The sequence below is a fragment of the Odocoileus virginianus genome, chromosome 5 (genome assembly GCF_023699985.2).
Source record: "Odocoileus virginianus isolate 20LAN1187 ecotype Illinois chromosome 5, Ovbor_1.2, whole genome shotgun sequence".
NCBI lineage: Eukaryota > Metazoa > Chordata > Mammalia > Artiodactyla > Cervidae > Odocoileus > Odocoileus virginianus.
The window spans coordinates 13,514,361-13,542,026 of NC_069678.1; the positions used below are offsets into that span (position 1 = coordinate 13,514,361).

The following is a 27,666-nucleotide window of genomic DNA, read 5'->3' on the forward strand; positions in this document are numbered from 1 at the left end:
GATGGAACAGAATGTTCAAGAGCTGTGGGAAAAATACAAAAATGTAACATGCATGTAATATTAGAAAGAGAAGAAAGAAATGTTTGAAGTAATAATGACTAACAATTTCTCCAAATTAATGTCAGATACTAAACCAAGATCCAGGAAGTCAGAGAGCCAAAAAAGACTATACATAGGCATATAATATTAAGCTTCATAAAATCAAAGATAAAGAAAATATTTTGAAAGAAGCTAAAGCTGTGATGGGGGTGGTGGAGAGCACCACCACCCTATAGAGGAGCAAAGATAAAAATGATAGACTTCTCCTCAGAAACCATGCGAACAAGGGGAGACTGGAGTGAGATATTTAGTGTTAAGAGAAAAAACCCACCAGCCTACAATTTGTATTTTGTACACTGCGAAATATCCTTTAAAAATGAAGGAGTGGTTAGGACTCCATGCTTCCACTGCAGGGGACCCAGGTTCAATCCCCAGAGTGGCGGGGGGACTGATATCCTACAAGCTGCATCGTGTGGCCAAAAAAAAAAAGAGAGAGAGAGAAATAAAGACATTTTCAGACGAACAAAAATTAAGGAAATCTCTTGCCATTAGACTTTCCTTGGAAGAAATGTTTTAAAAAGTTCTTCAGAGTGAAGGAAAGTAATATAGGTCAGAAACTCTAATCTATAAAAAGAAAGATGAGCATTGAGAATGAGTAAGTGAAGTAAAATAAAAACTTTTAGTTTTTTTATTCTTAATTGATCTAACAGGTAACATTTTGTTCAAAATAATAGTAACAGCAACAATGTATTCAATTATTATACATGTATGTGCACACAAGAATATGTATATATGTACTCATGTATAAGAGAAATGAATGACAGTAATGATAAAAGGGACAGGAGAGAGGGATTAGGAATATTATGATTATGAGGTACTTCCTGGGTATATTTGAAAGTGGACTTGGATTAGTTGGAAGTATATATTGCAAACTCTAGGGCAACAGTTAAAATATGTAGAAAAAGAAATACAACTGATATGCTAAGAGAAGAGAGAAAATGAAACGATATAATAATAAAATGTTTAATTAAAACCGCAAAAGGCAAAAAAAGTATGGAAGACAAAAATAGGAACAAAGAACAAGGATGCCAAATAGAAAAGTAACAAATATGGTAGATATTAACCTGACTATATTAATAATCACTTTAAACATCAATGACCTAAATATGCTAAGAAAGACAGAGATTGTCAAAGTGGAACAAAGAACAAGATCCAATATGTTATCTACAAGAAACCCACTTTAAATATAAAGACATGCACACCGAGGAAACCAGATCTGAAAGAGACACGTGCACCCCAATGTTCATCGCAGCACTGTTTATAATAGCCAGGACATGGAAGCAACCTAGATGCCCATCAGCAGATGAATGGATAAGGAAGCTATGGTACATATACACTATGGAATATTACTCAGCCATTAAAAAGAATTCATTTGAATCCATTCTAATGAGATGGATGAAACTGGAGCCCATTATACAGAGCAAAGTAAGCCAGAAACATAAAGACCAATACAGTATACTAATGCATATATATGGAATTTTAAAAGATGGTAACGATAACCCTACATGCAAAACAGAAAAAGAGACACAGATGTACAGAACAGACTTTTGGATTCTGTGGGAGAAGGTGAGGGTGGGATGTTCTGAGAGAATAGCATTGAAACAAGTATACTATCAAGGGTGAAACAGATCACCAGCCCTGGTTGGATGCATGAGACAAGTGCTCAGGGCTGGTGCACTGGGAAGACCCAGAGGGATGGGATGGAGAGAGAGGCGGGAGGGGGGATCAGGATGGGGAACACATGTAAATCCATGGCTGATTCATGTCAATGTATGGCAAAAACCACTACAATATTGTAAAGTAATTAGCCTCCAACTAATAAAAATAAATGGAAAAAGAAAAACAAAACAAAACCTTGTAGCTATGCACAGTACATAAAAATTTTGGAAAAGATGTGTTCCCTTGCATGTATTTAATATATATAATTTTCATCATAAGTTCATATAAGTTCATTTCTTGCTAATAAGAGAATATAATAAATATTTTTATAAACTAAAGTAAGGTGAGGATTGACTAAAATTGGGATATGTTTTATGGAATGCTTGAATGTATCAATTTGATATATATTTGGATATGATTATATACTATTTATTACTTAATGAATAAAGCATGCTAATTTAAAAATAAATCACAATTTTTACCCCCTCAAAAAAATAAATATAAAGACATATATAAGTTAAAAGTAAATGAAGAAGTTTCACTTACTTGCCTGTTGTATATATCTTGTTAACAATAAAATATTTTTTATTTAAAAAGTAATAGATGGAGAAAGACATGCCATGCAAATACTAATCAAAAGAAAGTAAAAGTAGTTATACTAATTTCAGACACAGTCAACTTCAGAGCAAGGAAAGTATCAGGGATAAAGAAGGGCATTACATAATGATAGAGGGGTCAGTATCCCAAAAAGCTGTAATGATCTTTGTGTGTATGCATCTATCAAAATACTAAGGCAAACCCCAGTATGACTGCAAAGAGAAACAGATGAATCCACTGTTGTAGTTGAAAACTTTAATTCCTCTCCATCAGAAATGGCCAGATCCAGCAGGCATAAAATCATTAAGGACACAGTTTAATTCAACAGTATCATCAATCAAATGGATGTAATTGACACCTATAGACTATTTCATCCAACAAGAGCAGATTATATATTCTTCTCTAGCTCATGGAACATCCACTAAGGTAGACCACATTCTGGGCCATAAGACCCAACAAGTTTAAAAGAATAGAAATCATACAATATTTGCTTTCATACACCAATAGAATTAAGCTAGAAATCAATAACAGAAAGATAGCTGGAAAATCCCAAAATGCTTGGAAACTTAACAATGTACTTGTAGATAACAAAAGGTTAAAGGAGAAACGTCAAGGTAAATTAAAAGATATTCTGAACTAAATATACAATTTATTGAAATTTGTGGAGTGAAGCAAAAGCAGTGCTTAAAGAGAAATTTATAGCATTGAATGCATTTATTAGAAAAGACAAAAGATCTAAAATCAATAATCTAAGCTTCCACCTTAGGACACTAGAAAAAGAGGAGCAAATTAAATTCCAAATGAGAAAAAGCAAACAAATAAAAATTAAAGTAGAAATCAAAAATAAGAAATCAATAAAGAAAATCAGTGAAACCAAAATCTGTTTCTTTGAAATGATCAATAAAATGGACAAACCTCTAACAAGGCTGCTAAGGAAAAAGTGAGATGACACAAGTTAACTAATATCAGAAATGAGAGAGGGGACATCATCTCAAAACTCATGGGCATTAAAAGCTTAATAAAGAAAAAAAAAGGTTAATAAATGAGTATTATGAATAGCTCTTTGCCCATAATTAGATGAAATGAACAAGTTCTTTGAAACGTCCAATCTGCCAAAACTCACACAAGAAGAAATAGACAATCTGAATACGCCTATATCTTTTAAAAAAATTGAACCTTTTGGGTTTTGGTAACTATTTAGCGATTTATAACTATGAAGTTATTAGAATATTAGCTGGCATATAGTAGCATAGGATAGTTACTGTTATACTATTAATATAAGGTCATGAACATAGGGTCAATATATATCTTGTTTATTGTCCAGTGATGTTCTGGGACCAGCTTGAACTGACTCATAATAAACAATTGTGCCAATTTTATCCCAATTCCATAGTCAGAGACGTCATAGAGCTTGATATTGACTGGTGGGAGTATTTACACCCCCGTAATTTGGCTAATGCTTCAAATTAGGGATTTTTTGTTTGTTTGTTTTTGAAGAGTTGGTTTATTGGTATGCCATTATTTAGCCCAATGCCTGGCACTTAGTTGGCACTCAGTAAATATTTGTTCAGTGAATAAACATATAACCGCATTATTTCATTAAAGTCTCTTCAGCACACCTTGAATGGAATAAGGCTCAATGCGGAATTTCTTATCACAGGAGACCCTTGCTGTGTGCATTACTGGGGTATGACTTGCGTGTTACCTGGCTTCTCTCCAGAAGCAAACCTTGGCATATGTCCCTTCCAGTTTTGGTTTCTTGGAAATATTTGACAAAAGAGAAGAGGGACACAAAACAGGAAGACCATCTAAGGAGACTCATTCTGAGGAACTGGGCTGGTCTAGGGTCTCAGAGTCAGCCTCCGGTATCTGTGTGCAGAAACTGCTGTAAAGCTGCTATTCGGGCTGTCCAGTCTTGAGATATCTGCGAGGATGTCCGAGTAAGTGACAGAAGGTCAGGCGACTCAGTGTGTGTACTAGGCTAATGAGAAAACGATATGTGGAATTGATATTAGATGTGGAAGAGCCCCTGACTGTGAGGGCCCATGAATAGGCAGGGATGAGACTGGGGTGTGGACAGGGAGGGTAGGAAGGAGGCAGGCTCTTGTTGAAGAGGATGCCTTTACAAGGCTGTTGGAACCGGCTCTGTGGCGCAATGGATAGCGCATTGGACTTCTAGAAGGCTGTTGGGCGGAGGCTTCAGTGTAGGACCCTCTGGAAATTGTAAGCAGGTATAAGATCATTATTCATTCTCGTCATTTCCCTTTTTCCAGTCTCCTTTCTTCTGCAAAATGATAGTAAAACTTGATCCTCCCCCAATGAGTATGTACGGGTGGGATGTGGGTTTGGAGAAGGGAAGGTATGCTGCATATTTGTCATTATAATTATTAGTAGTACTATAGGATAGTGTAATAGTTTCACCACAAAAATGCCATTATTACTTTCCGCCTTATAACAATAACACACACTTTTACAATCGTTATTTGATCTTCCTACTTGATCCTATGATGTAGTTATGGCAGATTTTACGTTAAAATTTGCTTACTTTTAAGTAATCCAGTCTTGTAGTTTAGAAGAATTGCAAATATAAAATATTTGCAGCCACTGGACTCGCCTTCTGCGATGTCTCACACCCTATCTGTGGAGTTTTTTTCTCTCTAAATAAATCGACTTCTTACCTAAAAAAATAAATAAGAATAAAATATTTGAGGTGAAAAATTTATGTTCTCATCTGTCCTCCAGCCACTCATTTTTCTTCTCCCCAAATAAATAACCTTTGATATTAGTTCTTGTTTATTTTTCCAGACATTTAAATGAGTTGACCTAAAACAGAGTTTGCTAGCTATTTGGCCAGCAAAGATGGATTTATTCAGGATCAGCAGAGAATTACAATTCAGGGTTCATAACCTTGATGAGCCATCTCAATGGCAAGGGAAAGAGAACACTTTTTAGAGAGAGGAAAAGGAAATTGGGAGAGCTATAGTAAACAAAAACTTCATAGCTTTTCATTGGCTAAGTTATTTCCAGGAAAGAAGAGGGGTCTTTCTTCTTGCTGCTGGGCTCTGCTACTATCACAGGGAGTAAGAGCTCCCCCTTCTGGTCTTCCCGCTCTATTTAATTGCAATTTCTATTAATTAATTTTCTACAAATGCCTAATCAAGTAAACATGCGTATGTATTTCCCCCTTTTGCATAAATAATAACATCCCATGCACACTACTATGTCTCAGAGGTATTTCAACATCAGTACACAAGGTTCTTCTTTCTGTCTTCGCACAGCATTCCATTTTACGGATGTACTATAATATTGTTGGTTTAACACTGCAGGCGGACATTTCGGTTGCTTCCATTATTTTGCTTTTGAAACCATGCTGCGTCGAATTCCCTTGTAATATTGCACCAGTGCCAGTTTATCTGTATTGTCCCTGTTTCATAGATAGGACAGCTGGGGCTCAAGGTGATGCAGTGACATGTCCAAGGTCACAAACGAGCACTGAAGCAAGTTCTATGACCCAGGCACAATGAGAGTTTCCTTCTACTGACACGTGGAGCCTGGATTTTAGTTCAACATTTGTTGTGTCATGCTGCCACCGCCAAGTCTTCCCTAGACGCTGGCATGCAGAGATGGGGAAAGACCCATTTGATCCTGCTGATGGGATCAAAATGAGCTTCTTAGCGAAATCCTAAAGGATGGGGAGGAATTAGCTTAAGCAGTGGGCAAGACAGGGCTTTTCAGTCTGTGGGACAAACAGGCACCCAAATCCCCAAGGCACAAGCAATTCAGTGCCAGCAGGATGTCAAGTGGGTGGTGGGAAGCAGCTACAGAAGTGTCTCTGAGTTTTTGATGGGTATTAGTTCCTAGATTCCAGGCTATACTGAACTTGGACTTGGTTCTTTAGGTCTCAACTTGGAGTGGATGGGATTTCTGTGAGATTAACTTTCATGTCTTAACTTTTAAGATAATATAAAAAGAAAAGAGAGAGAGAGACCACGTGCTGGATAATCTGGGTGGTGCTTAATAACCTATATTGCCAAACGACTCCCGTGTCTGCATTCGCCTTTTTCTTTGTGATGAGCTGGCATCGAGTAGTGCTGCTTTAATTGTCTCAGCTAATGAGATGAGAACAGAGGACTCAGTATGTAAATGATGCATTTGTGCCTCCAGGAGGCCAAATGTCCTCCCAGCAGGCTGAGTGAACAAAGGGCTAGCAGAAGTTCCAATAGAGAAAAGTGGTGGGAGAAGTGAGTCATCACATGCCTGCCAAACTCCAGAGACCCCGTGCGGGAGGGATCAGTTCCACAGTCACATTTTGGACAGGAATTGGTTTCAGCAGACATCATCTGTCACAATAAATTAATGTTATTATTTTAAGATGCATTGGGTGTATAGTTTTGTTTCTATTTAATTGGTAAACTGCCATTACTTTTATAGTTATATGTGCTGTAAGTATATATTTATATCTAGTTCTAAGCCTACATCTGTTTAAATGACCTAATCATACAGATAAATTACCATCACTGGGGGTACAGAAGCCTTTTTTTCCTTTTAGGGGAGACACTGGAGGGTTTTGAGGCACATGATTAGACTGGCTTTTTAGCAGAACATCCTGGCAGTATGGATTACAGACTGGAAAGAGACAAGCTTAGATTCTCTAAGAGGCCGGTGGTGGCCTAAACTAGGTCAGTGCAGCATTGTCCAGAAAAGAATAGATTTGAGAAATGTTTAGGAGGTGGAACTAGTAGGATTTGGTGGCTGACTGGGGGTAGGAAGTGAGGAAGAAGAAAGCATGGCCTGACACTCTGTAATTTCTTCTTGGGTGTAATTGGCTTTATTGTGGTATCATTAACTATTAATAAAGTTAATAAAGTTAGAGTAAAAGGGATTGAGGAGCAGCACTGGATGATGAGACAAAGAATTCCATTTGGGGCATGATATGTGTGAGTTGCCTATGGGACAGTCAGGCAGAGATGCTTGGTGGGCAGCTGGACCAATGAGCCGGAAGCTTGAGTCAGATGTTGGTGCTGGCTGTGGAGATGTGGTGGTGGTTAAGACAAGGAGAGAAGACCAAACTGAAGCCATCTAGGAAGCATGCGTAGGATAAGCAGAGCTGTGGCTGGTGTTCTGGAGAACACTGGAGGTGAGGGTATAGAGGGAAGCCCAGAAAGAAGTTTGGAAAGGAACAGTCTTAGGGATGGGAGAGTTGCAGTGGATGGATCTTAGCAACTAATGGAACAAAGGGTTGTCAACAATGTTGCATGCAGAAGAGAATGGATAAGATGAGGACCAAAGTGTGGTCACTAGATTTAGTACTATGAAAGTCATAGAAAAATATGGCACTAGATCACTTCCTAAGCCCCAGCACAACCTTGGAGTCTTTCTCAACTGTGTGCTTCCTCGCAGTGGCCCCGTTCAATTAATTGGAGTTGGCACAAGAGTTGACACCTGCCTGACCTTCCTTGTTAGGTTAGGATTACATCATTGGGGAGATAATGGATTGGGGAGACAATCCATTTCTAGGACTGGAAGAAAAGACCAGGGCAGGGGAGGGAAGCCCTAGGGGGACGTGAAGTAGACTGAGAGGAAAAGAGCGGGAAATAGGTACAAGGAGATTTAGAATAGATGCTAAGAGCTGATGTGGGACCATCAGGAGATTCATGTGGGCCTAGATGAGGTTGGACAGGGTAGCATCATGGTAGCACCCTGCCCTGCAGTTGTGGGGTTTTCTCCATCAGTCCATGGCAAGCTGGGGGTGGGAAAAGTGAATGGGATCGATTACTAATACATAGGAGTTGATACCCAGAGTCTGTGGCTCCAAGTGACCCAGGATGACTTATTCTTGGTGACCTTTGAATCCTCAACTGAAAAACAGATGGGTTGGATGGATGCTCTGTCTGGCTTCATTTCTGATTTCCTGGCAACGGTCCGTGGTAATTGTGCTGTTTGGGTCTCATTCCATTTGGATGCAAAACCTCTGGCCCAGAGACCAAATCTCACCCACTGCTTGCTTTCCTCAGGGTGAACCCTTCAGGTAATTACTGCTGAGCTCACTCAAATTTCCCCTGATGGGTTGCTCTGACTGGTCTGAGCCTCTGAAAGGGTTAGAGCAAAGAAATGAAAGAATTAAAAACAGTATTAATTAGTGATAGTGTTAACATTTCAAATGGAATTAACATCTCCCAGCCAGGTGACCAGATAAATTACTTTTGTAGGTAATTATGATAAGCAATTAACACTAAATGAGATAAGTGATCCTTTGCCTGGTGCCTGGAACATTTTCTTCCTCTCTTTCCTCAAAAGCTTCTGAAAAGCTCTCATTTTGGCTAACCCTATTTTCTACCTTCATCCTTTGCCAGCCATAATATGTAATGTAAACTATTTTTGGGCTTCCCAGATGGCGTTAGTGGTAAAGAACCTGCCTGCCAAAGCAGGAGACATAAGAGACACAGGTTCCATCCCTGGGTCGGGAAGATCCCCTGGAGGAGGGCATGGCAACCCACTCCAGTATTCTTGCCTGAAGAATCTCATGGACAGAGGAGCCTGGTGGGCTATGATCCATAGGATCACAAAGAGGCGGACACGACTGAAGTAACTTAGCACACACACAAACTATTTTAAAAATATTGTATTAGTGAGGCTGCCTTTGTTCCCAGGTTTAATGCAGGAGAGTCCAAGTTATAAATAGCATATGAACATAAAAATGTTCAGTTTCCTCACCATTTACTAAAAACATACCAAAGAAGACAGTAACAATGCAACAGTTTGCTCTTATTAATCAAAGTGGGGGAAGGCGGGGAGAGGTCCCAGGGTCTAGAAGAACTCATCCTTTGCAGCTGACATCATAGACAAGCATTTGAGGCAGGATTATGGAGCCAGATGGCTTGGATTTGAACCTGGCTCTGCCACTTGCCGGAAAAGTGGCCTTGGATAGGTTATTTTACCTTGTTATACCTCGGTGTCCTGTAAAATGGGATGATAATAGTACTTACCTCCTAAAACTATTGTGGCTTTTGGATAAACTGATGTATCTGAAGCTCTTTTTTTTTTTTTCCATTTATTTTTATTAGTTGGAGGCTAATTACTTTACATCATTACAGTAGTTTTTGTCATACATTAAAATGAATTAGCCATGGATTTACATGTATTCCCCATCCCAGTCCCCCCTCCCACCTCCCTCTCCACCCGATCCCTCTGGGTCTTCCCAGTGCACCAGGCCCGAGCACTTGTCTCATGCACCCAACCTGGGCTGGTGATTTGTTTCACCCTAGATAATATACATGTTTCAATGCTGTTCTCTTGAAACATCCCACCCTCGCCTTCTCCCAGAGTCCACAAGTCTGTTCTATACATCTGAGTCTCTTTTTCTGTTTTGCATATAGGGTTATCGTTACCATCTTTCTAAAGTCCATATATATGTGTTAGTATACTGTAATGGTCCTTATCTTTCTGGCTTACTTCGCTCTGTATAATGGGCTCCAGTTTCATCCATCTCATTAGAACTGATTCAAATGAATTCTTTTTAATGGCTGAGTAATATTCCATGGTGTATATGTACCACAGCTTCCTTATCCATTCATCTGCTGATGGGCATCTGGGTTGCTTCCATGTCCTGGCTATTATAAACAGTGCTGCGATGAACATTGGGGTGCACGTGTCTCTTTCAGATCTGGTTTCCTTGGTGTGTATGCCCAGAAGTGGGATTGCTGGGTCATATGGCAGTTCTATTTCCAGCTTTTTAAGAAATCTCCACACTGTTTTCCATAGTGGCTGTACTAATTTGCATTCCCACCAACAGTGTAAGAGGGTTCCCTTTTCTCCACACCCTCTCCAGCATTTATTGCTTGTAGACTTTTGGATAGCAGCCATCCTGACTGGCGTGTAATGGTACCTCATTGTGGTTTTGATTTGCATTTCTCTGATGATGAGTGATGTTGAGCATCTTTTCATGTGTTTGTTAGCCATCTGTATGTCTTCCTTGGAGAAATGTCTATTGAGTTCTTTGGCCCATTTTTGGATTGGGTCATTTATTTTTCTGGAGTTGAGCTGGAGGAGTTGCTTGTATATTTTTGAGATTAATCCTTTGTCTGTTGCTTCGTTTGCTATTATTTTCTCCCAATCTGAGGGCTGTCTTTTCACCTTGCTTATAGTTTCCTTTGTTGTATCTGAAGCTCTTAAGACACAGTTGGCTCATAGTAAGCAGTGTGTAAATGTGACTTTTTAAAATATTATAAACTTTTTTCAGAGGACAGTTGAGCAATATGTATTGAAATGTCATAATCCTTGACCCAGTTATTTCACTCCTGGGAGTGAATCTCAAAGAACAAATTTAAGGGGAAAAAAAAAGATTAAAACTATGGACAAAGTTTTGAAACAATTTTACTTACAAAGCAAATAACAAGAAACAACCCAAAAAGTCACCCAAAGGGTAATGGTAAAATCGGTGTTGTATCAGCATGATAGAATAGTCTGCCCCGGTTAAGATTTATTGTTGCTGTTCAGTTGCTTAGTCATGTCCGATGCTTTGCAACCTCACGGACTGCCGCACAGGCTTCCCTGTCCTTCACTATCTCCTGGAGATTACTCAAACTTATTTCCACTGAGCTGATGATGCCGTCCAGCCATATCATCCTTTGTCACCCCCTTCTCCTGTCCTCAATCTTTCCTAGCCTCAGGTTAAGGTGAGTGACATTAATTACAAATGTATTGTTCAGTTGCTAAGACGTGTCCGGCTTTTTGTGACCCCATAAACTGCAGCACACCAGGCTTCCCCCTCCTTCATTGTTTCCCTGAGTTTGCTCAAACTCAAGTCCACTGTGTCAGTGATACCATCAACCATCTCATCCTCTGTCGCCCCCCTTCTCCTCTTGCCCTCGATCTTTCCCAAATGCATAGCATAGTGAAGTGTTTATGAAGTAATATTTGATGAAAAAAGCGATCACAGAATTGTATATCTGTTTTGATAACTTTATAAACAATCGACACATGTTGCCTGTACTTTTGGAGATTAGAAAGGACTTCTTAAGATTTACCTTTAGGCAATTTAATTAATTAATTAATTAAAGTGGAAACAAGTTTATTTAAAGAGCTACACATTCCATAGGGAGAATGAAGTTCGTTTCAGAAAGTGAGAGCGGCCTACTTTCAGGTGTTTTAAAGTAGGTTGAATACCAAACGAAATTTATGTTTACATTAGGTGTCGAGCATGTATGCAGAAACCTTGCCTCTCAAGTGCTTGGTACTCAGTCAGCTACCGTGACTGCCAAGCCCTGACAACAGCACTCCACCCTCCTCTCTGGGGCCAGGTCACCTACCTTCTGTGCCAGGCACTGAGTCCGCCACACTGTCTGATCCGTCACAGACAGAAGTGTCTTAGGTGCACCTTAGACCACGGCAGCACAGTGTTTGGCACGTAGTGAGCATTTAAGAAATGTTTGTTGAATTATACATACACGTGTTCATATGTGTGTGTATACACATATACAGTATTTGAATTTTTTTCTCCCATCTTGGTCAGTGTCTTCATTAGCGGAAAAAAGGGAGAGGACAGGCATTATCCTCATTGCCAGCAATGATTCAGGGCAGCAAACACTTTGCTTTTGTTTTTGCTTTTACGTCTTCAAGGCCTCTTCCATATGCTAATCAAGTGTTCTAGCGACCAAACATCTTCCCTTTAACAGTATGTGTGGCATCACCCTGAGAAAACCAGCCTTATGTGGACACGACATTAGCACCCATCAGGTAAGTAGAGGACAGCCGCAGACCATATGTAATCATGTGCCAAAATGCACACAGAAAGGCACCTGTCTGCTACTATGGTCATATTAAAAATCACACACGACTTGGGGATTCCCTGGTGGTCCTGGGTTAGGACTTGATGCTTTCACTGCACTGGTCTGGGTTCAATCTCCAGTCAGGGAACTAAGGCCCACATGCTGTGAGGTGCAGTGGAAAAAAATTACAAAAGGGTTATTTACAAAACAGAAATAGACTCAAGACAAGGAAAACAAACTTATGGGTACCAAAGGGAAAAGGGGGTGGGTGAGGGATAAATAAGGATTTTGAGATTAAAAGATACACACTACTATATAGAAAATGGATACCAAACAAGATGTATTATACAGCACAGGGAACTATAGTCAATATCTTGTAAAAACCTATAATGGAAAAGAATCTGAGAAAGAAATATATATATATATATATATATATATATATATACTGAAAAAGAATATATATAATGGAATCATCTAAATTTGTAAACATTGTAAACAACATTGTAAATCAACTATGTAAAAAAAATGTAAAAATCAACTATAATTCAATTAGGAAAAAACCACACAGAAATAACTTAAAAAACTTCCCTGTTAATATATAATATGCTCTTATTTCTAAGGAATTTTAAGGGCCTCGAGTCTCAATCCAAGTGATTATGGTGAGATGGAAAGAACATTAACTGATAATTAGGAAATTTATATTCTAAATTTGGCTCCTCTACATGTAGGATTTTGAACAAGTCCCTTCTTCTCCCTGGGCCTATAAAATTATAGGGTTGAACTGGATGATCTCACAGCTCCCTTCTGGCTATTAACATCTGGTTCATGAAGTCTGGGAGTTCTGACACCCTAAAACTCTGCTGGAACCCGGGTGTGCTTCTGTCGCTGCGTCTGGTGTGAAGAGCCCAGGACCCTGGATCGGGGCAGTCGGTGAGCTCACTTGGCTGCGTCTCAGCCCAGTTCCCACTCCTTCTAGAAGGTTGAGTAGCTGCTTGGTGATCTCCCCAGGGGAAGCCTAACAGCCCCAGAGGGCCAGAGCGGGTAGTCTAGGGCTGATGGCTGCAGCACATTGTACCAGAGGAATCGACAATCTACCCTCTGTTTTCCCATGAGATTTGTGGATCCTTTTGTGAATAGTCCATGGCTTGCAAATGGGATTTCTATCTTGCAACTCTCTTCCTCCCCTAAGAAGACTCCAAGGTGCTCATCACCCCTTCACTTCAAACTGCGCTCCTGGCCGGCTTTACTCATTCCGCCTCGTCGGGAACTCTAAGCCCTTCTGATCGCGAATCTTGATTCTGGCCACCAGAGGGCACTCCTGCAATGTGGACATCAATAGTTCTCTTGCCGTTGGTGGAGCCAGGGTCCCATCTCAGTCAGGACATCTGGACTTGCACAAACCATTAAGTGATTCTCAAGTGGGTGCGGTTTCTTCCCCTGGGGGGACATTTCATCAGGTCTAGAAGAGGAGAGATGGGGAGAGTGCTAGTGGTACCTAGAGGCCAGGAATGCATAGGGTAGCTCCTTACCAACAGAGAATTTTGCAGCCCCAAATGTCAATAGTGTTGAGGTTGAGAACCTCTGCTCAACTTGAATCTGTTGTCTAAACGGCAGAGTGCACCGCATGGAAATTTATGTCCTCTGAAGCTGAGCTTTCAGTCTCCTGGGTTCACCTCCTCCAAAAACAAACTTTAGAAAAGTGACCACAAAGCATTTTTTATTGTCTGAAACGTGGGGATTATAGCAACAAACCATTGAAGAGGAGGCGGGGTCAGGCAGAAGGCACACGGGGGTCCCTGTTTATGGGACCCTGTCCTTGAGACTGGCCTCTCTGAAGAGGACACTAGCCCTATGACAGTGAGATCATTTCCTTGTGTCGAAGCAGACAACATTAGCTCTTTGTTTCCCTAAACTGGGCAGGATGATGGGAAAAGCCCCAGGCTGGGGGTTCATCCTTCCCATAGGACTGGGGATGGGCCTGTGACTTCGGGAGCGAATGAGAAGCAGTTTTCACTGTAGCTCCTAGGATCTCCTGGGAGAGACAGTCTGAGGTCCCCCTTTTTGGCATCTGGGATGAGGGAGAGAGACTGAGATGAAGACCACTCACAGATGCTTTCTCCCAGCCTCTCTGCAGCTTGGAAGCCTGGGGGCTGGTTCTTTGATCATCTTAACCTTTCTGTGGCATGAGTGCTTAGCCCCACCTTTCTCTGGGTCTCTTCTTCCCCATTCCATCCATGAGGACATGCATCTGCCACAAATAAGGCCTGAGCAACAGTGAAAAGCAGAATGAACAGGGAGTTCCGAGAGAAGGATGCGCCCCTACTCTTTGGATGAGAGGCAGGGACAAACAAGGGACAAAAGGCACCCTCTGAGCCTCCTTGGTTTCTGCTCTCCATCGTGGGGAGGAAGTAGAGATAAATCCTAAACCTGTAATTGGCAGCCTAGAGATAGCAGAGCAATATGGTTCTGTTGCCTTGGCTCCTGGAACGTTCTTATTTTCTGATAGCTTTTCCTTGGTTGAACAAAAGACCCCTCTCTCCTCTTCCCCCAGCCACCTGATGCTTCAGTGGGGACCCCTGCCAACACCCTACTTCATCCCCTTAGAACTCTGCTTAGAAGTCCGCGGCAGGGACCTGGGGTCATTCTGTGAAGACCTCTGCTCTGCTCTGAAGTTCCTTCCTTGAGGCTGGTTTCCCACTGGCCTGGGGAGTGACTCGGGCTGCAGTCTCAGCCTTTCTCTCTGGGACATGATGGCGGCAGAGGGAGGAGACGGGCTGGATCGATTTCTACTAGGCCTCAGGACCCCTCCCAGACCCCCTCCTCCCACCTCTTCCCATCAGAAATCCTGGGTGGCCTTTAGTTCCACACTAGATCAGAGGGGAGCAGGGGGTGGTCAGCCAGGAGGGCGGTTTGCCAAGGGCATTTTATTTGTGGTTTGCCGTGGAGTGTTACGGAGCTGAGGAGGCCCGTCCCTCCTGATCCCACCAGTTAGGTCTTGGAGAAAGAAGGGGACAGGAGCTCCCAGGGTCACAGAAAGCAGAGGGGTGGGAGAGAGGCTCATGGAGGCACAGGAGAGAGACGGGAGACCTTAGCCTGGGTGAGGGACAAGTGCCTACAGAAGAAAGCAATTGCCCTGAGACCTGGGGAATAAAACAAGCCTCCTGACCCCTCCCCAACTTAGACTCTTAATTTCCCCTCTTGTGCGGGCAGGTATGGGGTCTTTGAAATGATGGAAACCTCTTTCTCATCTCCCTCAGACAAGAAAAAAATTGAGATTAAGAATGTCTCCTTAATGTGGTCAGCTGTTTGGTGAGGGGGCACTCTGCCTTGGGTTTCCCAGCCTCACATATACTCCTTCCCTGCGATGCCCCGGTCCCCGTGGGTCCAACTCAGATCATCCTGCTTCCAGCCAGGGGAAGGTGCAAAGCCAGAAGGGAGGTAGACAAGAGGACAGGTGGAGTTTGGGGGGCTCCCTGCAACTTCACATCTTCCTCCCCCTTAAGGAGGGTCCAGGGGCCACACTGCTTTGAAGCTCTGCAGACTGGGGGATGCGGGGCTTTCTTCTCCATTGCTGGTTCCCTGCCTCTCTGAGGAGAAGCCCTCCCTGGGAGCCGACGCCGTCTCGGGCTTTAGCTCCAGCGCCTCGGGCCTCAGGGACCAGAGTCGGAGCCTCTCCTCAGCCCCCTGCGCCAGTCTGGCCAACAGTGGGAGCTCTGGAAAATGCTGGGCTGCTGGGGCACAGATGGGTCCTGGGAGCAGGGTGCCTGGAGTGGAGGACCCTGGGAAGTGCTGCTCTGGGGCGACAGTGGGCAGGAAGGGAGCTGAGAGGCGGGGCGGGACTGGGAATGGTAGGGGAGGGGTGAAGGAGGCAAAACTGGGCGGGTCGTTTAGGGGGCTCCCCAGATGGCAGCAAGGGCCAAGCTGGCAGGAGAGCGGGGCAGAGCCAAGTCCTAGAGAGAGAGAGAGAGAAGGGGAGAGGGAGAGAGAGAGAAGGAGTCAGTGAGTGTCCACCGTTGGAGATGCCCCCTTTTACCGCCCACTTCCTATTTTTTTTTGCTCCTGCTTGAAACTTTCTCTCCCCACCCGGGCACTTTCTTTTTTTCTATGATTCACATCTCATCATAAATGTCATTTCTTTGGGGAAGCCTCCGTGCCTCCCCAGCCTGGGTGAAAGCCCCTGGACAACCCTCTCGCCCTCCTTCCTGGTCCTCTCCTCCAGGGCCTGTTGTTCAGAATCAGGAGTCATTTGTGAGATTGTTTAATACCTGTGTCCCCGACACTGTGGGAGCAGGAACTGTGTCTGTTTTATTTTGGATCCTGGGATCCAGCCCAGCCTGGCGTGTATTAGTGCTCAAAAAAAAAAAAAAATGCATTGGCTGAATGAATTGAGGATATTCTTTGCCATAATTCAGTGGATCTATTCTTCTCTCTCCTCATCCCTGTAGAAGACGACTCTAGCTCTATTCTTGTCTGGCAAAGAGCTGGCTGTGTGGCTCTGGGTTTGTCATTAAATCCCCAGGTCTCAGTTTCTTCATCCATGAAACCTCCTCTCCCAGCTACGATCAAGCAGTGTCACGGGTACAAAGGGGCCTGCAGAGCTGTGGGGCCAATATGTGTGGGGTGAGCCCCAGCCTTCCCTTGCTCTGGCTGGCTCTGGCCCATAGCCCTCTTCCTCCGAAGAAGCTCTCCCTCCTTCCATTCTTTCCAAATCTACCCCATTTCCCCAGGATCCTACAATACGGGTTCCTAGCCTGGGATCTCTGGGAATGATTATATAGAATTTCACACCACTTCCTATAGTTCAAAAAACCTAACTCCAGAGCTTCCCTGGTGGCTCAGTGGTGAAGAATGTGCCTGCCAGTGCAGGAGACATGAATTCAGTCCCTGGTCTGGGACGATCCCATATGCAGCGGAGCAACTAAGCCTGTGTGTGAGCACGCGCAGCATGTGTGCACACTCAGTCATGTCCAATTCTCCAGACCCCATAGACTGGAACCCTCCAGGCGCCTCTGTCCATGGAATTTTCCCAGGCAAGAATACTAGAGTGGGTTGCCATTTCCTACTCCAGGGGATCTTCCCGATCCAGGGGTTGAACCTGGGTCTCTTGTGTCGGCAGGTGAATTCTTTACCGCTGAGCCACCTGGAAAGCCCAACTAAGACCATGCGCCACGCTATTGAGCCTGTGCTTTAGAGCCTGGGAGTTGGGGCTACTAAGTCCATGTGCCACAGCTACTGAAGCCCGCGTGCCCTAGAGCTTGCGCTTGGCAACAAGAGAAACCACCGCAATAAGAAGCCTGTGCACCACAGCTAAAGAGTAGCCCCCGCTCACCACAACTAGAGAAAAGTCTGCACAGCAATGAAGACCCAGCACAGCCAAAGAAATCGAATTATTGAAAACAACTAACCAAAGAAACAAACAAACAAAATCTAAGTCCAGTTCCACATTTTTTCTTAGCGAGGTCAAGTATGAACTCAAGGTAGTAGGGCTATAGCTGGTAAAAACTGGAAAAATCATTTCGTTATTACTTAATTCACCCAATTTATTTGGTAAGAACAAATTTCTGACATTGGATCTGTGAAAGGGGAAAACAGATAAGATAATTCTTCATGAGGCAAAGCATGGACACCCCGGCCAGCATGTGTATGTTAGTCGCTCAGTTGTGCCTGACTCTTTGCGACCCCTTGGACTGTAGCCCTCCAGGCTCCTCCGTCCATGAAATTCTCCAGGCAAGAATATTGGAGTGGTTTGCCATTTCCTCCTTCAGGGGAGTCGTCCCAACCCAGGGGTTGAACCCGGATCTCCTGCATTGTAGGAGGATTCTTTACTGTCTGAGCCACCAGGTAAGCAAAGGTCATACAAGTATGGAATGCAGCCTACGTGGACTGTAGAACGCCAGGCTCCTCTGTCCACGGCATTCTCCAGGCCAGAGTACCAGAGTGGGTAGCCAGTTCCTTCTCCAGGGGATCTTCCCAGCCCAGGGATTGAACCCAGGTCTCCTGCATTGCAGGTGGACTCTTGACCACCTGAGCCATCAGGGAAGCCCAGCATGTACCTTCTCCTGAATCACTGTCCTTTCCTTGGATTCTTAGGTGAAGTGGGGACTGTTGTTTTCCCCCAGGAAGGCTGGATCCTTTGGGGGTTCTGAAGACAGCGTCTCCCTCAGAGCCCTACAGCTGAGCAGGCAAGTGGAGGAGATGGTTCTAAGAGTCCTCCTCCCCTTCCCCTCTCCTTCCCAGCTCTAACCCTATGGCTTCCTGCTGCTGGCTCAGTAGTCCTGGCCTCTCTGCTGCCCAGAAGCAGTTCTGAGTGAAGGCGGAGTGAGGGGTTGGCACCGCCTTCTGGAATCCCGGTCCAGAAGTGGGCCATGTGGGTGCTGCTGGCCTTCCGGTGACCTAACCTGCTGAGCAGGCCTCAGGGCCCCGGGACAGGTAGGGCCTGTACCCACAGAGGGCAGGGAGGTGCAAAACAACCCCAAGCTGGGGCTCGCCAGGGAATACTTTTTTTTCCCCCTGATAGTTTCTCAAAGACAGAAGCTCTGTGCCCAGGGCATTCCCAGAACTAGGAAGGGGTGGGTGAGAGTGGAAGAACAGGGAGGTGTTCAGGTGCTGTCTTGCTCTAGGCTGCCAGACTTGTGGCCCTGCGAGTCCTGGCAGGCCTCGGGCCGCCCCCCGCCCACAGCCTTGTCTGCGCTCGTGAGGGCCTGCGGTCAGGTGCAATGCATTCTCTGGGAGGTGGGACCTCTGACTCCCAGCTGCACTGGAGTGGGGCTAAGGCCAAGGGTCTTTGTTCCACAAAATTGCCAGAAGTGGAGGGACATGTCAAGGATCTCTGTGATCTTTTTCACAAAAAAGTCTGATTTTGCTGTTTCCCAGGTTACAGCCCTGGAAGAGGTGGCCCCTGCCTGCATTTTTGCCATGTCCCCCTCACTCGCCCTGTGCTGCCACACTGGTGAGCTCCCAGGGCCTCTTTCCTGTCCCAGGGCCTTTGCACACCTGGTGCTCTCTGCTGGCCCTCTGCTTTCCTCTCTCCCTCTGAACTAAGCTGGCACTGGTTTACCTTCTGAGCCTCAGCTCAAATGTCACTTTGTCAAGCAAGTCTTCCTGGCTGCTCTCTGCACCCTGAACTTCTCTGTAGCATTTGGTACAGATACCAATACTTGTCAGTTTGTTGGATTATTAACTGAATATCTGCAGACCCCCTCTTGCCTACAAGCTTTATAAGGGCAATATGCTCACATTGGCACCCCGCCTGGCACATTCAGCAGGAGCTCATGAGCTATCTGTTGAAAGAAGTAAAGAGTGAATGAATGAATGAACTTTATCTTCCCAATTTCTCTTCAATTGGGCCTCCTTCTCCACCATGGCCCTTGCCTTGGTTCTGGCTCCATCACTAGCTACCTAGATCTTCAAAAGCCTCCAGCACCAGTTGTATGTGTCCTACATCCCAAACTCTACATACATCCCAAGTTGTCTTTGTAAAACAAACATCTGGACACGTTTCTCCCTCTAGGTTCCTCTTGCTTTCAGGATTAAGTCCAAGCCCTTCAGCATGGCTTCTGAGGCCCTCTGGGACTAAACACCCATTTCCCTTGACAGCATCATCTTGCCAGCCATGTCTCTCCTCTTCCTCCTCATCCCTGCTCCTGTCACATGCCTCACTCTGACCATGTAAACTACCAGCAGATCTTCAGATTTGACTACACCCATTTGCAGCTTTTTCCTTTATAAATGCTGTTCCCTCTGCCTGGACATCTTTCTCCATCTTCTTCACCTGCTCAGGCGTAGCCTCCTCCAGGAAGCCTCAACTCCTCTGCATTCCAGTAGCACCGTGTGCTTCCCTGAATCCCAGTACTGGTCACTGACCACCCTCCTGTTTCTTCTCCTCACTGATCTCTCAGCATCCTGAGGGCTGTCTTTCATACGTGGATCCCCACACCTAGTAAATAGCTGCTGCTGCTGCTAAGTCGCTTCAGTCGTGTCTGACTCTGTGTTACCCCATAGACAGCAGCCCGCCAGGCTCCCCTGTCCATGGGATTTTCCAGGCAAGAGTACTGGAGTGGGTTGCCATTGCCTTCTCCGAGTAAATAGCTGATGTGCATTAAATGTTTGTTGATTGTATACACGATGCATCCCCTGGCTCATGCTCCCTCTTCCATGTGCTCAATCTGAAGGGTTCTCCCCTCCTCTGTTCAAAGTTCCCTGGGCCCTCTCCAGGTGCAAGCACTCACGGTGGGCGCTGTTGCTGCTTCCCTTCTTGTTCCCAGAGGCCTCTGGTGGCCCTTGAGGGGTCCGCTGTCCCGCCAGCTGCTCCGCCACGGCCCGATGGGTGAACAGCATGCTGTGTAGGAGCTGCGGAGTGAGGAGAGGCAGGCACAGGGGCGGAACAGGCCCTCCTTGGTATGTATTCCACAGTACACATTGTTTAACAACCAGTCATTAAAGTAATGAAATAGTTTCATAATGGTTCTTAAGTCAGCACTGCCCACATGTCCGGCACCCTCTCTGGAGACCCCACCCCCTTCCCTGTGACCCACCATTAAAGGAGTCACGCCTGGTGCAGAAGGAGTTGCCCTCTCTCACAGGCTATATTGTAGGGATTGTTAAAAATGGAGGGGTGATTCAGAGTATCACTTCCGCCCCTGGGACACTCAGGGACTAGGATGCAGGGGGAGAAGAACATTGAAAGCTGATGGGCCCCCAAGGCAGAGAGGAGGGTGGGGGCATTCTGGATGGAGAGGCAGGGCCTGGTGAAGCTCTGGGGATGGGACCGGCTTTTGTGCCTACCTCACTCTGTACACCCATGGGTAGCAGCGCTGGCTGAAATAGAGCAGGGGCCCCCAGCAGCAAGTGGGGGGCCGGGGGTGCCCGGATCTCCCACAGAGGGTAGTTAATGACGATGAGCTTGCTGAAGTTGAATTTGTAAGTGAACCTTTTGCCTTTGGTCTTGTGCAGGATCCTCTTATTGTAGTAATATCTGGAGATCCCAAGGATGAGAGCAGGAGGTTGGCAGGGAGGATGCTTTCAAGAGACCCAGCCACATCCCCGCTCCCCAGGTTGGCAAGATTGACCCCTAGCTGTTCTTGGATAACCGCTAGACACCCTGTCACCCTCCAGAGCGTTTCCCAAGCCTCGGAGGGGCGGGAGTTGGACAGGGGTGCCAGAAACCACCGCCTTTTTCTCTGAACTCTGCCCTCTCTGGTCCCGATGGCCGCCTCCTCTCACCTGAGGGCCCGGCTCAGCTTGTCGTAATTCATCTGTGGTTTGCACTTCCTGCGGCCCCAGAGGCGGGCCACCTCATCTGGATCCTTGATGACGAATTCCCCGTACTCTCCCTGCTGCCAGGCAATGACATGGCGGAACTCCTCCTTCTGCAGCAGCTCCAGGATGAAGTGCCACAGCTGGATCTGCCGGGAGCCCGGGGACGACTCGGCCTTGTAGGCCCAGTCGGGGAAGGCTAGGCCTGGTGTGGAGAGGGGAGTCAGCACCACCGCACCGCTCCCCGAGGCCTCCTCCGGGGCGCCGCTGGGACCCCTGGCAGAGGCTCACCTGGGATCCAGGTGTTGCCAGCCGCGGAGATGGCAGGGAGGCACTTGGCCAGGCAGCTGCAGTGCATGGTCCACTCCCAGGGAGCGAGGGCTGCATCTGGGCCTTGGGGGGAAACAGTCCCCTTAGCAGGAAGGAAGGAAGAAGGCAGAGGAGGAGGAAGTGAAAGAGGAAGGAAAGAGAGAAGAGGGGGGAGACTGGGCAAGGACAGTGGGGTCTGCGTAGGACACTCCCCCGTGGCCAGGCTGGGCCAAACCTCCCCTGGGGACCTCCTCACTGGCCAGGGGCTGACCCAGGACTCGGGGTTTGAGGCTGAGCCGCTTAAATAGACAGACAGGAATGCAAAGGGTCCTAGATCTTGCCCCCTAGATTCTCCCCCTGCTGGGGGATTTAGACAGAGAATGAGATCTCTTCTCAGGGCTTAACAGGATTGAGGTTTTTCCCAAGAGAAGACAAGCTAAAATGTAATTAATCGTTGGCTCTTTCTAAATCTTGAAGGGAAGGAGGTGGCAGATTGACAGACCCATACCTTTATAGTGCTTAGAACAATTTTACATTTGAGAAGAGGAGGGATTGTTGTGTGTTTATTCACTGAGATGTCTCAAATGCCTAGCAGAGTACCTGACTTTTCATGGATGTTCAAGAAATGATTCTTGGTAGAATCAGCAAATGGTGATGAATGTGTCAAGAATGTCACTTTGTGTTTAACCTACGTCTTCCCCCTCGGAGTGTCAGCTCCCTGTGGTCAAGAACCCTGGGTGTCTTTTTCATTGCTGGCTCCCCAGATCTCAGCCTAACTGAGGGGCTTGTACTCACAGACAAATAAATATTTGTTGAATTAATGAACCATGGACAAGGAAGAAGGAATCTTGCTGGTTCCCAATTTAGCTTGGGGTGGGATAGGGGCAGCTGGTGAGACGGGACAAGACTGGGGAACCAGCCCTAGTGAGATAAACTTGCCTGTTGCAGGTGAGGGGAGGCTTTGTCCCAAAGCCTTCTGGATGGAACTGAGGATGGTGCGAAAGGCTGGCTGGCTTCCCCAGTCACGAGTGCAGGAGGAACCAACAGGCCAGAGGACAAGGAGAGATGGGAGGGGGAAGAGTTCGGCAGAATGAGAGGCCTGCTTCAGGCTGGGCCAGACTGGGGTTACCTGACTGTTTCGGGCAACTCGCCCACCAGCAGGGGACCGGCTCACACCACCTGGGCTCTGAGTTTCCGTCACTGCAGTTAGCATGAGACAAGCACTGTTCTCAACTAGAACTTCCTAGGCCGTCAGGTCTGGGGGCAAGTGAGAGCTTATCTGGAGTAGCCTCCTCACTTGCCAGATGAGGCTCAGAGAGGGAAAGTGACTTGCTACACCATGTGCAGCTGCTCCCCACCGCCCCACTCCTATTCCACAGCATGTTCTCCTATACTCTGCTGCCTTAAGACTTAAATCATCTGTAAAGTGCTTCTCAAACTCTAATGTGCAGAAGAGTCGCCTGGGGATCTCTTTAAAATGCAGATTCTAATTCAATGGGACTTGGTGGAATTTGAAATTCTGCATTTCTAACAAGTTCCTAGGTGACCCCAATGCTCCTGGTCTGTGGGATGTACTGTGAGTAGCAAGAACCCATGGAAAACAGCATCAAGGGGCTGTGGGTGTTAAAAAGTTGAGGAATCCCAACAACAAGGTCGTAATGTAGAGCACAGGGAGCTATTCAACACCCTGTGATAAACCATAGTGAAAAAGAATATGAAAAGGGATGTGTGTCTATGAATAATGGAACCACTTTGTAGTATAGCAGAAATGAACACAACATTGTTAACCAACTATGGTGGTGGTGGTTTAGTTGCTAATTCATGTCCAACTCTTGTGATCCCAGGGACTGTAGCCGCCAGGTTCTTCTCTTTGTCCATGAGATTCTCCAGTCAAGAACAGTGTGGAGATTTCTTAAAAAGCTGGAAATAGAACTGCCATATGACCCAGCAATCCCACTTCTGGGCATACACACCAAGGAAACCAGATCTGAAAGAGACACGTGCACCCCAATGTTCATCGCAGCACTGTTTATAATAGCCAGGACATGGAAGCAACCCAGATGCCCATCAGCAGACGAATGGATGAGGAAGCTGTGGTACATATACACCATGGAATATTACTCAGCCATTAAAAAGAATTCATTTGAATCAGTTCTAATGAGATGGATGAAACTGGAGCCCATTATACAGAGCGAAGTAAGCCAGAAAGATAAAGACCATTACAGTATACTAACACATATATATGGACTTTAGAAAGATGGTAACGATAACCCTATATGCAAAACAGAAAAAGAGACTCAGATGTATAGAACAGACTTGTGGACTCTGGGAGAAGGCGAGGGTGGGATGTTTCAAGAGAACAGCACTGAAACATGTATATTATCTAGGGTGAAACAGATCACCAGCCCAGGTTAGGTGCATGAGACAAGTGCTCGGGCCTGGTGCACTGGGAAGACCCAGAGGGATCGGGTGGAGAGGGAGGTGGGAGAGGGGACTGGGATGGGGAATACATGTAAATCCATGGCTAATTCCTTTCAATGTATGACAAAAACTACTGTAATGATGTAAAGTAATTAGCCTCCAACTAATAAAAATAAATGGAAAAAAAAAAAGAATACTGCAAAAAAAAAAAAAAAAGAATAGTGGAGCGGGTTGCCATTTCCTTCTCTAGGGGATCTTTCTGACCCAGGGATGGAACCCCACCTGCCTTGTAGGTGGTCTCCTGCATTGCAGGCAGATTCTTTACCAACTGAGCCACCAGGGAAGCCAACTATAGTTCAATAAAATAAAATAAAGAAGTCAAGGAGTTCCATTCCTGCCCTCTCTACCCCCACACCCAGAAGTCATTGCGTCTCTTGCTCTCCTTGTCCCAGGGAACACTCTGCTCCAGGGTAGGCCAGCTGACAAACCTACAGCCTGTTGATGACAAGTGTGTTCAGGGGTCACCAGTCTGGCCTGAGCAGAGAGCATCTGTAGAAATTAAGGCAGACAGGTCCATGCCCTGTGAGTAGGTCCATGCCCACTCTGAATCTGGGTGAATAGGTTTTCCCACCTGTCCATCTGTCTCTAAACTGATAGCTGATATTCTAGGATCTTCTCTCCTTCCCCTCCCCTGAAGCAGATGCCCCTACTCCTCTCCCACCCTCTTTTCCTGCTCTATCTATTGGGAGTCAGATGCAAGCATGCTAAGTCGCTTTAGTCGTTTCCAACTCTTTGTAACTCTATAGTTGTAGCCTTCTAGGCTTCTCTGTCCGTGGGATTCTCTAGGCAAGAATACTGGAGTGGGTTGCTGTTTCCTTCTCCAGGGGATCTTCCCAACCCAGGGATGGAACCCGTGTCTCTTAGGTCTCCTGCATTGGCAGGAGGATTCTTTACCACTAGCGCCACCTGGGAAGCAACTCATTGGGAAGTTCCTCCTTTGTCTAACCTCCAGCTGCTTGGGGATCTCTCCTACCTCACCTCAGGAGAACGGATGGGGAAATAGGGGGGTGCAGAGGTGACAGATGCCGAAGGAGGAGTGTTCCTTGGAGGAAGTAGATATAATGCCTAGGGCTGCTGTGCCTGCTGGATCTGACAAAGTTTCCTGATCTGGAGGGTTTGAGATCTCAGGTTTCGGATCTGGCAAGAAGGGAACAATAAGCCCACTGCACAGCCGACACTCAGGGCGCCCTGCACCGTGCGGAGGAACTGACACATCTTGAACCTCACAGCAAGTGTCAGCTGGGATGGAACTCAGAGGGGCCGAGTGACTTCTCTAGGGTCGCACACACAGCTCTTAAGTGAAAGAGTGGAAAGCAAGACCTTAATTCAACATTTATGATACTCAGCCACCTAGGTAGGCTACCCACACCCTCTCTCCTGCTCCTTCAAAGAAAAAATTAAAAATACTAAGTCAAAGTAGGTCAAACTCTGGGTTTCCTAAATGCCTCAGCCTCCTCCTTGGTTCTCCCAAGTTTGTGAGAGTCCTTCCTGGACCCTCACATGTCTGAGGAGCTTGTTGGATCTGGGTGTGGAATCCTCACTGCTGGTAAGTCCTGCCAAATGTCTGCCCTCTAGTCCATGCTTTTCTGCTGGAGTCCCTGAGCTGGCCATGGGGAACCCTCAGAGAGGAGTGGGTTTTATTCTACCTTCACATCCAAGAATTGCTCTGACTGTTTAACTTAATTTCTCATACTTAAAAAAAAATTGTTTTAATTGGAGGATAATTGCTTTCCTTATTGTGCTGGTTTCTGCTATATATCAGCATGAATCAGCCACAGATATACCCATATCTCCTCCCTCCAGAACCTCCCTCCCATCTCCCTCCTCCTTCCATCCCTCTGGGTGGTCACAGAGCATGGGGCTGAGCTCCCTGTGTCACACAGAAATGCCCACTAGCTATCCATTTGATACATGGTGATGTATATTTTACATTTTACACATGCTATTCTCTCAATTCACCCCACCCTCTCCTTCTTCCACTGTGTCCACAAGTCTGTTTTCTATGTCTGCGTCTCCATTGCTGCCCTGCAGATAGTTTCATCAGTACCATCTTTCTAGATTCCATACACATGCGTTAATATACCACATTTCTCTTTTTGACTTATTTCACTGTTTAATAGGCTTTAGGTGCATCCAGCTCATTAGGACTGATTTTAACCCACATTCTGGTGGCAATGCTCCCCAAGGCTGGGGGGAGGTGTTCCTACTCTGTCTATTCCCCCCAGCTCCCTCCTTCTTGTCCTGTGGGCTGGGGATTGAGGCAGGGGCAGCTCTAACAGGCCTTGCACAGCCCCTCCCGCCCCTACTACAGGATCAGTGCAATGGCCTGAGAGGATGAGTATTGAGAACCATAAATCACAAAGGATCATAACCCAATCTTGAATGATCAGAGAGCCTGCTCTTAAGGGCTTTGTATTTCCTGATGGGTTATAGTAGCAAGCAATTATTATTGTTGTCATTACCATTATTCTGATTAGTAATAATATGATTAATCCCCTTGACCAACGGCAAGGGCCCATTGCAACACATATAGGTTTTAGGTCATTATTTAAGAAAAGCAACAGAGATAACAATGATAAAATAGAGAGTAAGTCTCAGCCTGGTGGTTGGAGCCAAACAAAATGTCCCAAGCAGATTTTACCTATTCTATGGTTTACTTAATATGAATTGGGCCCCTATCATGCACCTAGCATTGGGCTTGACATTTTTCCCCCTTATGTTAGTTACTTCATTGAATCTTCACAACGATTCTTTGTGGTGGGTATCGTTATCTTCATTTTGCAAGCTGAGGAAATTGAGGTTCAAAAGATTAGGAGACTTGCATAAGATCCCAGGGCAAGTGGTGGAGCCGGATGGAAACAGGTCTGTCTGACTCCAGGCTCCCAGCTGTAATCAATCAGGGCAGAAAACTTGGGAGCAGGGGCGAGGCTGGCAGGAGGCCCTGGGATCCTGAAAGAGGCGCTCCAGTTAAACCTAAGGAGTGGGCTCTTTGCCTGAAAGATGATCAGTGGGGACCCCAGGAAGCCAGAGGACATCAGACGGGCAGGGTGGAATACAGAGACAGTGAGAAAGACAGAAACACACCCAGAACTAAAAAACCCTCAGAGTTCAAGACCAAGGTTGCCTCCATGCAAAGTAGGAAATTTGTGCCTCAAAGACACTTTGTTGTTGGCCCTTCTAAGGGGCTAAAGTGGATTGTCCCCATAATCTGATTGTTTGGACACAACCAAGTCTTCTCAGTGACTGCTTGATTGATGCAGTGGGAAGACAAACTGTTTGTAAATTCAAAGACAGCTGAAAGAGGGCAAGTGAGTCAGTGAGGAAGAGAGTGAATCAGAGAGGATGAGGCAGACAAGTAGCATTGTGGAAATTGGATGCTGTGGACACAGGTGAGGTCCAGATACCACCCCAGGAGAGACCGAAAGAACAGAGTGGAGAAACCAGCCCAGAGGGGCAACCAGGGAAATACAGGCTGGTGGGCTGGGGGTGGGGTGGGGTG

General features: G+C 45.7%; 1 protein-coding gene across 1 annotated transcript; it reads right to left on the reverse strand.

Moving 5' to 3' along the window:
- Positions 1-15,029: 15,029 nt before the first annotated feature.
- On the reverse strand, positions 15,030-21,946 carry ETV3L (ETS variant transcription factor 3 like). The gene is made up of 5 exons (XM_020907529.2): positions 21,669-21,946; positions 21,345-21,582; positions 20,907-21,096; positions 20,351-20,471; positions 15,030-16,072 (listed from the first exon to the last, which is right to left on the reverse strand). Exons 1-5 carry the CDS (start codon positions 21,733-21,735, stop codon positions 15,621-15,623), a joined length of 1,068 nt encoding a protein of 355 aa, XP_020763188.2. The 5' UTR covers positions 21,736-21,946; the 3' UTR covers positions 15,030-15,620.
- Positions 21,947-27,666: the final 5,720 nt, after the last annotated feature.

Bases quoted from the DNA above. Each gene is read 5' to 3' on its own strand.
- ETV3L (XM_020907529.2), bottom strand. From the start codon at position 21,735: ATGCACTGCAGCTGCCTGGCCAAGTGCCTCCCTGCCATCTCCGCGGCT. The intron at 21,097-21,344 runs GTGAGAGGAGGC...TGGGATCTCCAG, and splicing joins AAGCTGAGCCGGGCCCTCAG to ATATTACTACAATAAGAGGA. The intron at 20,472-20,906 runs GTAGGCACAAAA...CTCACTCCGCAG, and splicing joins CCATGGGTGTACAGAGTGAG to CTCCTACACAGCATGCTGTT.